This window comes from Parasteatoda tepidariorum, chromosome 4 (genome assembly GCF_043381705.1).
Source record: "Parasteatoda tepidariorum isolate YZ-2023 chromosome 4, CAS_Ptep_4.0, whole genome shotgun sequence".
Taxonomy (NCBI): Eukaryota; Metazoa; Arthropoda; class Arachnida; order Araneae; family Theridiidae; genus Parasteatoda; species Parasteatoda tepidariorum.
Window position 1 is genome coordinate 55,040,278 of NC_092207.1, and position 13,187 is coordinate 55,053,464.

At 29.1% G+C, this 13,187-nt stretch overlaps 1 protein-coding gene across 1 annotated transcript in view; it reads left to right on the top strand.

Moving 5' to 3' along the window:
• The first annotated feature begins 480 nt into the window (after positions 1-480).
• LOC107444737 (alkaline phosphatase) overlaps positions 481-13,187 on the top strand; it is a 21,622-nt gene continuing 8,915 nt past the window's right edge. Inside the window, exons 1-5 of the mRNA XM_071179871.1 lie at positions 481-1,006; positions 4,262-4,485; positions 7,088-7,268; positions 9,653-9,816; positions 12,243-12,444. Of these exons, the coding sequence (XP_071035972.1) occupies positions 922-1,006; positions 4,262-4,485; positions 7,088-7,268; positions 9,653-9,816; positions 12,243-12,444 (856 nt within the window). The 5' untranslated portion in view covers positions 481-921. The remainder of the gene's footprint in view (positions 1,007-4,261; positions 4,486-7,087; positions 7,269-9,652; positions 9,817-12,242; positions 12,445-13,187) is intronic.

The following is a 13,187-nucleotide window of genomic DNA, read 5'->3' on the forward strand; positions in this document are numbered from 1 at the left end:
AGTAAGAATATTTAGAATCAACTGTTGTAAAGTTGCTAACTCGAAATTTGTTGTTTTTGAGCTCAAATTTAGTTCAAGACATAGCTATTATTATACAAAATCCACATATAAAAATTTAGTTGTATAACTTTCATAAGCAATCCTTATTTTGAACTTATATAGCTGTCATAAACATTCATTATTTAGTTCAAGACATAGCTAATATTATACAAAATCCGAATACAAAACTTTAGTTGTTTAACTTTCATAAGCAATCCTTATTTTGAAAAATAGTTTATAAATTCTTAAACTTTTCTTTAAATTTATAATGCAATGCAATGTAATGATTAAGTTTATAATGCGCTGAACGCAATCAGATACCTTATTTACAAAGTTAATCATTTCGTGACGTAACAGTTCAAGTTCACAATATTACATCACCGGGTTAGAAAACTTTAACACTATTTTTTCTGTTAATCTTATCAACTTTTTCTTTCATTATCTCTCTAATATATACACAGTTCGTTCGTATATACACACAGATTCGTTATTCTAAAGTAATCTGCAATTAATTTTTCCCTCGAATTCCCAAGTGATAAAATTGATATTAAGCTTTCTATATTGGCTCCGTGTTGAACGAACGATTCTACAAATGTTCATTTTCAATGCAACGTCCTTCTGTAGTTAGAAGAAAGAAATTACTTGAAATGATGCTAATGTTACGATGAACAATATGACATAATAATACCAATCGTGACAGATGTTTCCTCATCTTTTCAGTAGACTTCTATTTTCAAACGACATTGAAAACCAAAACGAACTCTAATATATTTGCATTTTTCTAGCAGACGATAATTTTTAAAGTTGGAAACTATGTTTCAAAAATAAGTTATTTAATCATAATTTATATCTATTTTAACGACGAAAACAAATTAAGAAAGGATGGAAATTAGTTTTATTACAGTTTTGTTGAGCACTCTTTTGTCAAGCGCACTTTGTTTAAAAGGAACTGTTTCAAATGAAGAAAGTAAGTATTTTTTTAAAAATAATCTTAATATATTTTTATCTGACATTTTGAATTTCGTACTCATATGGAATGATGCATATTTTATGAAAATAAATCTTTATGCATATTAAAAGCTTTGCCTGAATATGTAAATTCTTGATTAATTTTTTATAAATTAAGGAATTTATTAAATATACATAAAGAACATTGGTGAAATCAATAATATAACAAAATATGGAAGGGTTTTTGCTTTTATATGTTGAATGCTTAGAAAATTTTGGTTACCCGTTTATATTGTTAGTTGAGGACGTTGGACGATCCAATAAGATAAAAGTTACATAATTTGTTGAGAGATAGTAATATCAGTAGCTATTAATAGTAGTTTCAGTAATAAGAGCTAACTTATCATTCGAATAGATTAAAAAATTCTGAAGCAAATTTTATCATAATTCTGATATTCAATATTAATAATAATTTCTTTTGGCAATGTGGACCATACTAAGTACTTTGAAATAAAAATAAAATGAATTATACTGATCATTTGATATAATTCATCTGTAAAAGGGAAAATTTTATTAAATTTAGGAAAATTTTATTAAAATTTATGTACGAAAGATATAGAGTTTCGAGATATTACAGTTCCTTATTTGAGCTCTTTTTTATGATAACTCAGTAGTTCTCCAGACATAACTTTGCATTACATATAATTTTGAATAGAATATATTAGGAGGTATTCGATTTTCTATCTCCTAACAAAATATTAGATAATGATATTGTTTTTTTCTTTCGAAAAATATAAGAGTTTTTCTAAGAAACTATTTTTCAAAACAATAAAAAAAATTTTAACTAATTATTTTCAAAATTTTTTTAAAGAGAATTTAACTAAGGTGGTAAAAATTTGAATAAGAATAAAAACGGTTTGGATTTGAATACATTAATACACCAGCTGAATACGGGGTAAAAAAAAGAAACAAAAAAAAAGAGTCATTTGTATATATAAGAGATTCCTTCATTTATTCATTCCTTCACTCACTCTTCACTAAATCTCCCACTTCCAACGAAGTTTAGAAAGATAAAATTTGGAGTATGTGATATAAATAAAATGTGAGATAAATAAAATAACTATTTGATATTTTATAATTATCGAGAAATTTAAGGGGTAATTAGCCCAATTGACATATTTGCTAAATAATACGTTTTTACCAAAATAGAAGTCTCAAATGTGGACCATGTGCTCATCAATTTATTTTTTTGAAATAAATATAAAATGTTTTATTTCAATATTTATATTATCTTATTCGGGTAATTAACTGTAATGATCCCAATGATGTAAATAAAAGTTTGCCACTAAGAAGTCTCAAATATCGACCACGTGATCCTTATTAAATAAAACTAAGAACTACAATGTTTTGTTTTGATGTGTCGTAATTATTGGAGTAGTTAACCTAGTTGAGAGCAATGCTAAATAACACGTTTTTACCAAGGTAAAATCTTTAATTTTGACAGTTTTTTTGATTATGAGATGAAATAAAAATTTCTATATTTTGTTACTATTGTGGTAATTATCCCAAATGAAATTTTGCTACAAAGATAGAAACTAAAACAAATTTGTAAAGCAATTTTGGAATATCGGGGCAATTGCAGTGAGTACGGATTTTGATGCATGCATAATTAAAACGGAACATTGAAGATACCTTTTAGTAACGCAACGAATTTAATAAAACAAAAGTGAGTACGAAATTAAACGTCATGAACATTACATTTCCATGCGAGTCCCAGTTAGGCACTCCTCTACTAATTTACGAGCTCTTGTTCGTTTTTCTCTGTCGGGGGCAAAATCTTATCGTCCCCCCTGTCACAAGTTTGATTTTTTCCTTTTTATAGCTCTGAATCTTACTCATCCGTCTTTTGAATTAGACGATGTGTTTAACTAAAAATGCTACAAAGTGAGGAATATATNCTTATTATATCGAAAAATATGCTAATCTTGATAGGGCATCTGCGTTATCATTCGCAGTATCTTTTCTATACGTAATTTTAACATTATATCTTTGGAGTGCTAATGCCCACTTTATTAGCCTTTAAACCACATTTCCATGCAGAATAAAATGCTATCATGGAAAGTTGATATTAAACCCATCCCGGACAAAAGTAGGACTGACTTGAATGATCATTTGCTAAAAGACAGACTGCAACAATCCCTTTTTGTGTGTCCCGTATTGTTGCGTCGTCAATACACCGTAAAAAAATTACGAAACGTTTCTGAATATATGGAGCAGCGACGGTGCATGTAGTTTTCAAAAACGTTTCAGAATACTTTGGAAACATCTTGTGGAGCTAGGCTACCAACAATGTCAACTGTCATCTATCAGATGTTTTAAGATACATAGATGATAAAATGATACCTCGTGAGTTGACATGTTTCATCAACTAGTGAATTGTAATTTAATAGTTGAAATGGTAACTATGCTACTCTCTGAAACTGAATCGGCATCAATGCGATTTGTTTCCTTAAGTGTTTCCCAATTGATCGGAAACATGATATGAAATGAAGTTCTCTGAGATTTTCGAGCACATTTCGGAAGCATGTCGAGTCGAAATTAGTTTTTAAATTTTCTTTTTCAGTGTAGCTACTGTAAAGGTTAATAAATTTTCGGAAAATTTAAACAGCGTGTCGCTAAATTTAGAGGAAAAAATACATTTTAACACACATAGTTAATAAATATTAATATGAATAGTTAATGAATAGTTAATAAATATATTTATAACCGTTTAAAAATTCTTAAAACGTTAAAAATTATATCCATTTTTTTTACATTAAAACTTAAATAAAAAAAAATTTCCAACATTTTGCTTTGTTGAAAGACAAAAGTAACGAATAAACATTCATTTCTATTTATTTCGAGCTGCTTCTGATTGGACCATAAGTTTAAAAAATATCTCAACGGAAAATCACTGTACACCTCATTTGTACAAGATCCTTACAAGATCAAAAATGTATTAAAAAACATTTAAAATGTTTTTTAATATATTTTTGATTACTGATTTTTGAATTCAATACATCCAAAGGTTTTTAGTAGTATGGTATGTATTTACTGGTTTATGAACTTTAAATCAATTTGTATTTCATGGTGTCCTAATGTTGCAAATGGGATAATTTTCATTTAGAAATATTGAATTTATTCATCCCTAGATATTTTAGACATTTATGAAAAAAAAAAATTATAATTTGACCACTATTGCTAGTTTTGAACCTACGTGAAATTTTTTCTCTAGAAAAACCAGAATTTTGGAGAAAAAATGCTGAAAAGACTCTACTTGAAACTCTGCTATTGTACAAGAACGAAAATGTCGCCAAAAATGTGATCCTTTTTCTTGGTGATGGCATGGGTCTTACAACAGTGACATCTATGCGCATTTACAAAGGTCAGAAGAAAAATCAAAGTGGAGAAAGTGAGCTATTATCTTTCGACAGATTTCCACACGTTTCATTGTCAAAGGTGCTTACACATTTCTCATTCTTTCAAATTATAAATAAACATTATGTGAAAACTTAGGCGAGCTCCCAAACTATTTCTTCAGATAAGGTAGAAATATATAGAGATAAAAAGAGAAATATTTTCTTTAATCAGCCGAAAATATAATAAAATATTTTCTTAAAATCACCGAAAATATTATTTGCTCATGAAATATTTTCTTTAATCAGCCGAAAATATAATAAAATATTTTCTTATAATCGCCAAAAATATTATTTACTTATGAAATATTTTCTTTAATTAGCCGAAAATATAATAAAATATTTTCTTAAAATCACTGAAAATATTATTTACTCATGAAATATTTTCTTTCATCAGCCGAAAATATAATAAAATAATTTCTTACAATCACCGAAAATATTATTTACTCATGAAATATTTTCTTTAATCAGTCGAAAATATAATAAAATATTTTCTTAAAATCACCAAAAATATGTTTTCATTAAATATTTTCTTACACTAGCTTAAAATATCATTTACTCACGATTTTTTAAATTATGGAATAGAGATGTCCAAGTCAGAGACTGAACTAGATCAGTTTTCAACTATCATTCAAATTCAAACGATTTCCATTTGCACTGTTATTATTGGACAATTCGTATTCCCATATGGAAACGTATTCCTATTGGTTACATCTGTAACCAATTGATCATTGATGGATTTCATTATACAGGTAAGTGAAGTGACGTGACACTTAGTGCTCAAGCAGCTTTCTCACGGAAGGATACTCGAGCACAAAATTATATAGAAAAAGAAATTAGAATAAAAGAATTGTTACGAAATAAAACATTCAAGTAAATTCACAGTTAACAAACAAAAAAAGAATTTGCGCGAACTAGCAAACTTTCAAAATGTTTCAACAATAGTTTTGAGACTGAAAAGTAAAGAGAAAAAAAATGAAGTCTGATTTGTCAAAACTCACAATGCGTTTCTGAACTTAAAGTCTTGAATTGCTGTTGTTTTTAGTAGTGCACATGTTAAGTTAATGAATCCGGGATGTTAATTAAAAATTCTTACGCTAAGAGTTCCTATGATTAATTCAAAAACTTGATTTTTAATATCATTAAATATATTTTGAACTGGGTCAGAAGTTTGTATCTCATCATGGATAGACATTCAGTTATCTTTAAACTATTTGAGAATGTGTGCACACCCTTAAAAATTGTAGAAAAACCACTAGAAATTTTTTTCTTCTAATGAACATACCAAAAAAAAGCCGAATTTAAAAAAAATTATGTCATACCGAGAAGTTACAGGCTTTATCATAATTGGTTACATATTGACCCAATAGAATTTAAAAGCTGTTCAGAGGTTTGCCTGTAACTCCGTTCAGCATTTCTCCCTGTACATCTGGATAAAAAAATGAAGTACAAATGATAAATTTGCTCCACTGCAGGGTAAGGCTCAGAGGATAGAGCTTTCACTTTCCAATGAGGCGCACTGGGTTCGAATCCCAGTCGATACGAATTCCGCATCCGGCTTGCACCGACCACAATGCTGACGTGAAATATCCTCAGTGGTTGACGGATCATGGGTTAGAGTCCCCTTGACGTCAGGCTAACCGAGGGAAGTTCCCGTGGTCGTCCCCTCCATGTAACACAAATGCGGTTAGCTCCATCAAAAAATCCTCCACGAAGGCAAATTTCTTCCAATTCTCGATTCAGGAGTTCCCTTGTCTTCTGGATTGGGTTCAAAAATACATGGCTACGGAGTTGCACATTAGTTGTAAACCCATAAAATTGGGTCGGCTGTTCAACGACGGTTATAAAATAAAAAATAAAATAAGCAAAAAGTGAGAACAATCTTTTTTGTCTATGTTTAATTCTAAAAATTTGAATGTAAAAATTGTCCAATTTGATTTTTAACTAGTGATGATGTATCTATATTTAACATCGTTTAAAAAAATATATTGATAATTATTATTAAACTAATGTTACTCAGTATATTTAAATTACTAAATAGTAAATATTACAATTAATATGTTACCCTATATAGTTCATAATAATTGATATTAATATTAATAATTAATAATTGATGAAAGTGTAGCGTATCTATCACTACAAAATTACAACTACAATTCAGTAGTAGATAAGACATGTTAACTCGACTCTATGTCGGGGTACCTTTTCATAGATGACGGTTGACATTGTCTATAACAACTCATTCCCCACACCNGATGTATCTATATTTAACATCATTTAAAAAAATATATTGATAATTATTATTAAACTAATGTTACTCAGTATGTTTAAATTACTAAATAGTAAATATTACAATTAATATGTTACCCTATGTAGTTCATAATAATTGATATTAATATTAATAATTAATAATTGATGAAAGTAATAAGTAAGCTAAAATGAAAAAGATGAATTATCTAGTCGAAAAATATTGTTTACTAAAAATATTAATAAATTAATAATTACAATTGAATAAATCAATTATGTTATCGACTGCTTAATTATTGTATCTATGTTTCCTGAAGTAAACAAATAATGAACACTGTACAAACCCATTCAATAAATAATATATCAATTGTTTTATTTATATGTGCTGTTTCCTGAAGACCTACGGGGTGGACAGGCAACTCTCTGACTCTGCCAACACAGCGACAGCCTATCTTTGTGGAGTGAAAGGAAACTATGGAACAGCTGGAGTAGATGGAAATGTCATGTACGAAAATTGTGAATCATCTTTAAATAAAAGCAACCATGTTGATTCTATTATGAAATGGGCCCAGGAAGCAGGTAACGATATCAGTTTCTGAATATGTTTACAAAAAATAAATAAATAAATAAATCCGGAACCTTATAAATAGTCTCTTTAGAAATTATGCCAGATTTATATTGATGTCGCGTTTGCACGACACTTGCGTTTGCGTGATAGTAATTTAAAAAATACCTTTTAGAAAAAAAATGGTAAGAAAGTAGCACATAAGTTGGTACTAAATTGATAGTTTCTAATGAAACTGACGCCTTTAGTTTTGTAGATTACAAGTGAAAGTTATATGAATGAAATTTATCTTGACATATTTTGGTGAACACCAAATGTTTTTGTTTTACCAAAATAAATTGAAACAAATGAAATAATTAAGTTACACTGAGAAAAAGAGCATGGTCGAAATTATCAGATTATTGTAAACTTTATACCGTGTATCTGGCTCACCAAATGAGAACACCAAAAACCTCGGTAATTTTTAACGGAACACTTTGCTTGAAATTAACAATAAAATATGCAATAAATAATTTCATAATATGTGATAAAATTCGGTAATTTCATCATGATACCTTAGACCCTTAGAGCATGGCATAAAAGCCATTTATTTGGTTAAATTTACTTTCAGTTTTTTTTTTCTCTTTACTAACTGTGAGGTAATAAGAACAAATTCTAAAAACTAAAATTTCTGGTAAGCCGTTTCCATATGAACGGAAAAATTACCTAATGAATGGTTTAAATACCGCATATTTTGGTTTTTATTAATCAGAATTATGGTTTCTTCATCAGAAATGTCATAACCATGCACCACAATTTTTTTATTTATTATAAAAGTATTATTTTTTATCTTTTTGAAACAAAGAACGCGATTGTTTTGGTGGTTAGTGTACAAAATGCCCTTAAAATTTTAGATATTTTTTCTTATTTTATTTCTAATGGGAAGGCAAAATACAAATGAAAGCTCAAAATAGAACGCAAGAAACTAAGTAGTCGAAATGCTTTTTTCAGACTTTCTCTGTACGCCAATATGCAATAGGTCTCAAAATCATAATCAAGAAATGCAACACAGATGAGCTCTGTTCACGGTAGTTACAGAAAATAATCCCTTAAAAAAATATTTTATGTTATTTACAAAAATTGTCCTTAAAATAATGTAATAAAGAACACAAATCAATTTAAAATCAAAATTTGATTGTCTTACTTTTTTCAAAGAAACCTATGAGGAATAAAACTTTATATTTTTGTGATGCAGTATACTTAAGTAAAACATAACGTACGACATAAGCGCATATAATTTAAATAATAGAGATAGGCTATAGTTTTCATTTTATAACAAGTACCGTTAAAAGTACCAAGACACACGAGTAGCACTTGTTATAGTTCCGAAACGTATTTCTCATACTACCACTTGGCTGGGTTAAATACACTATCCATGCTTTCATGTGTAGGTTTCTGATTTATTATGCTTTGAAATTGAAAACACAAGCTTGTTTAGATTATATGAGATCTTATTTTTGAAAGTAGAATATGTCCATTTTTTTCATGTATCTTGATATTTAAGGGTGAGCGCTCAAATGAATTTAAAAATATTAGCAAAAGTTCATCATTTCATGTAAGGTTTTTAAAACAGTAAAATGATTATATGTAAATATGCTGTAATGATTATTAAAATTTCAACAAAAAAATCCACTTCTAATAACAATATATTCTAAGAAATAAGGACCAATGGATAGATAAGTCCGAATTTTTGTACACTTTATTGGATTTACTGAAATGGAATTTGTAATGGAAAAATTTATTATTTAATATAGACATGTAAATACACGAATTAATTTTATCGAAATTTATGGAAAATGAGTGATGTGTAAGGCAATAAACTCATAATCTTGTGCTTCTTGCTAAAGGTCTTGAATTTTTTACTGCGACAGCATAATAATCTTACTTAAATCTTTTAAATTTTTCTTTCTAGATTATTAACTTTGATATAACAATTATACTATAATAAATACTCTGATACAGAATAATAAATACCCTGCGATTGATTGACATAGGAAAATTAAATCAAATAGTAGGAGTTGCAAAAGAACTTTAAACACAATCAGGTAAATTATTTTGAAATATGAATTGTAGCGAAACATGGCTGATTCGCAATGCGCATACTCGCATTGGCACTTATTCGTAGACAATGCTGCCTAACGAGCGATTATTTCCAGGGCATAGACTAATTCTAGAAATTAAATAGAAACTTAATTTAACATTGACAATAAAAAATGAACTTATTCCAGTTTCTAAAGCTAAAGTTCACTTTAACGGAAAACCATGCTGGATTAAATGTATGATTATAAACATAAAAAGAGAGTATTCATATCTCTCTTTTAAAAATAACAGTTCATACATATTATTCTATTCGAAACAGGTAAATGGACCGGCTTTGTAACTTCTACTAGAGTAACCCACGCAACACCTTCAGGATTGTATGCTCATACAGCTTCGCGAGAATGGGAGTCTTCTGCTCCAGATTCAAGATGCATGGACATTGCCCAACAGCTGGTTCACCATGAACCTGGCAAAAATACCCGGGTAAAAACTATATCCTCTACAATGATATTCGTAAATATATGACTTGTTATGATTTCATTAAAACCACGCACGTCACAGACTTGCAATTAAGTTCCATTAAAGATTTTGATGAGCATATGATGATCGTCACATGAAATACATATATACGTCACATGAGTTCATGTTCGTTCCATGAAATACACATACGTTAATAAACCACTGGTAAAACTTATGTTAAAAATTCTACCCTAAGTTTCATTCGATCGGAAAAATAATGCCTGTAATATCTTAATATCAGTTGTCAACAGAAAAATAGTTTATTCATATTTATAACAAAATTAATAAAAAATTATGATTTTTAACTATCCCTCAACCGTGGAACTAACCAGTTATATATTTACTTTCATCGCTGCAGTAAGAGACAACCGGCCTTGCCTTCTAATTGTCACGTACCTTTACTTTATGAGTACTCTAAGAAGTTTAAGCATGTATTTTGTTTCAGGAAAAAATGCTTTAATGCTTTTTTTTTAAAGGAAAAAATGACAATACAAACGTTATATCGGTTTATCAAAACATTGAGAGTAAAAGAGAGAGCTAGAGAGGTGTAGACAGAAATAGAGAGAGAATATTAGTAAACAAAATTGAAACAAAAAATAAGAAATATGGTTTAAAGCAATCTATGTTCCCATTATACTATCTCCTTAAACAGCAAGTCTAATTAAATGTGTTTCAAAATTTCATCAAAGCGTAAAAAGAAATCTTTTAAAAAATATTTTATGCTTATAATATTTTACTCTGATAATATAATGTTAATATGACATTGATAATTCCGTTAATCTTGTATTTTAATTATAACATCATTAAGTGATGCTTTACACAGCAGAAAATAATGCTTACGTAAACATAGAATTGTTTACAAGCTGAAAGGTTAAGTTGATTGAAGAAGAAAAAACTATTTCTGATTTAAGAGGGAATATCACGAGAACGATAGAATTGCATATAACGGGCCATTATTAATATTTATTTACAAAATTTATCTTAAAGTGAATCACAACCAATTGCATTTAATCAGATAAGAATTTCCAACTTTCCATTTCAACAATGTTTGCACAGACTATTGTGCGAATCAGTACAGATGTCGTACTTGCATATAATGCTAAGACAGCTGTCAGCCTTTTCAATATTTTTATTTTGCTTTATACATTGCTGCCAACATAATGATAGTTTTTTTCTACTCCATAATGATAATACTGTTAACTTTGAAAATCTTAATGTAATTTCTGCTCTGTAATGATGTCTTTCTAGAAAACCTATTATTTTTGTTGGGTTGGAGTATCATGTTACAGGCAGCTTTTATTAGGATTTTCTACTTAGATGCAAATTTTTTGTAATAGATGTCAAAAAAATTTTTTTTTGAAAAAAGAAAAAAAAACTATAAATCTACTTCATACAGTTATATAATTTAATTTTACCGATTTTTAACGTTTATCAAAAGGCATCAAAATTCGTCATCTTTTCAACGCAATAAATGTTTTTTTCAGGCGTTCTTACATTTTAAACGTCGCATAGTACTTTCCCAATTTACCGGAAGTAATTAAATTCAACTATTTTATTTATTTTATTTTATTTTATTACCGACGTTGAACAGCAGACCCAAATTTTGGGCTTACGACTACTGATGTTCAACTCCGTAGCCTTGTAATTTTGAACCCAATCCAGAAGACAAGGGAACTCCTGGATCAAGTATTAGGAGAGATTTGCCTTCGTGGAGGACTTTTCGATGGAACTACCCGCATTTGCGATACATGGAGAGGAAACCCACCCATGGTTAGCCTGACGGCAAGGGGATTCCAAACCATGATCCATCTACCACCGAGGAACTTTATTAAAGAAGAATAGCCATCACGTAAGAAATAAAAAAAAAATATACAGTTGAATTTATTTTCGCCAGGTGATTTTGTACTGATGATTTTATAGCATATGCCGGTAAAATGGAAAAGCTCCCGTCGTGCTGTAAATATAAGTTTTTGTTGTAACTCAATATGGTAGATATGTATGACTTTTTCTGTTGGAAATTATATCATTACAAAAACCATTGTTTAAAAATTAACCTACCAGGTCATTTAGAGTTAAAAATAAATAAATATGCATATTTCGCTGATTAAATTTTTTTAGTAACAAACAATCCTAAAAAAGGTAATTATTTAGTTAGAACTTTCATTTTAAACAATTTACCTAAATCCAAATACCCTGAAAACAATAAAGGGAGTTTAAAAATATAAAAGTGATGCTTAATTAATAAATAACAAAATCAAACAGCGTCGCCTCAATGTTAGTACACTTTGTGAAGAAAATATAATTTAACAAAGTACAAGCAAAATATGTACTGCAGGAAAACAGTACACAATTGGAAAAAAAATAAACTTATCTATTTATGTTATTTATAGGTCATATTAGGTGGCGGGAGGAAGCATTTTATACCCACCGGCCAATTCGATATTGATGGGGAACAAGGCTCACGAATGGACTCACGAGATCTCATGAAAGAATGGGAAGAAGATAAAAGATCTAAAAACGTAGCCTATAAGATCATCTATGATGCCCAGGAACTAAGAGAAACTCAGCCTGAGAAAGTTGACTATTTAATGGGTGAGAATTTAAAATTTGGGTAACTAAACATTCTAAACAATCATCCACCTGATTTTTGACATTTTTTCGAATTCAGAATGATGCCGTAACACTTTTAACATCCTTAAGAATTTATACTGTTGAATTCAACAGGCTTCAATACTTTAATAAAGATTTGGAAATTCCTTTCATAAACTTCGGTATGTTTACCATAAATTGAGGAAATATAAAAAAACTAGTGGGCTGCGTCCCCTGCTCGCTAACGCTCGCCAACCCCCCAAAATTGATACGCAATCTTATATGGTCTGCTTCGCAAACCAAGCTCGCTTCGCTCGCTACTAACTTTGGCAGGTACAACTTAGTAACAAATTCACAAACTTCTAAGAATTCAAAACAATCATTCAAATTCATATAACAACTTTTTTCAAAAAAGAAAATTACATCTTTTTATGTAAATACTAAGTCATTAAAATAAATTTGAATTCAAATAAATGACAAGTAATTCGTTAAACCTATTAGAAATGTGCTATAGTATAAAATCTTAAAGCGTAACAGCACAACTGAGACTCATTTTTCAATGAATAACTACTATTAACAATAATAAAACAAATAAATTCGTGATATAAATCGAAAATCGTCAAATAAATTCGTAATATATAAATTCGTGAAAAAAAGCGCTTTCGACAAAATACTAAAATAGAGATCTATCGACAAAGACTACTCACTTCTGCCTAGCTTAATAGTATGAGATTGCCGCAGCTGAT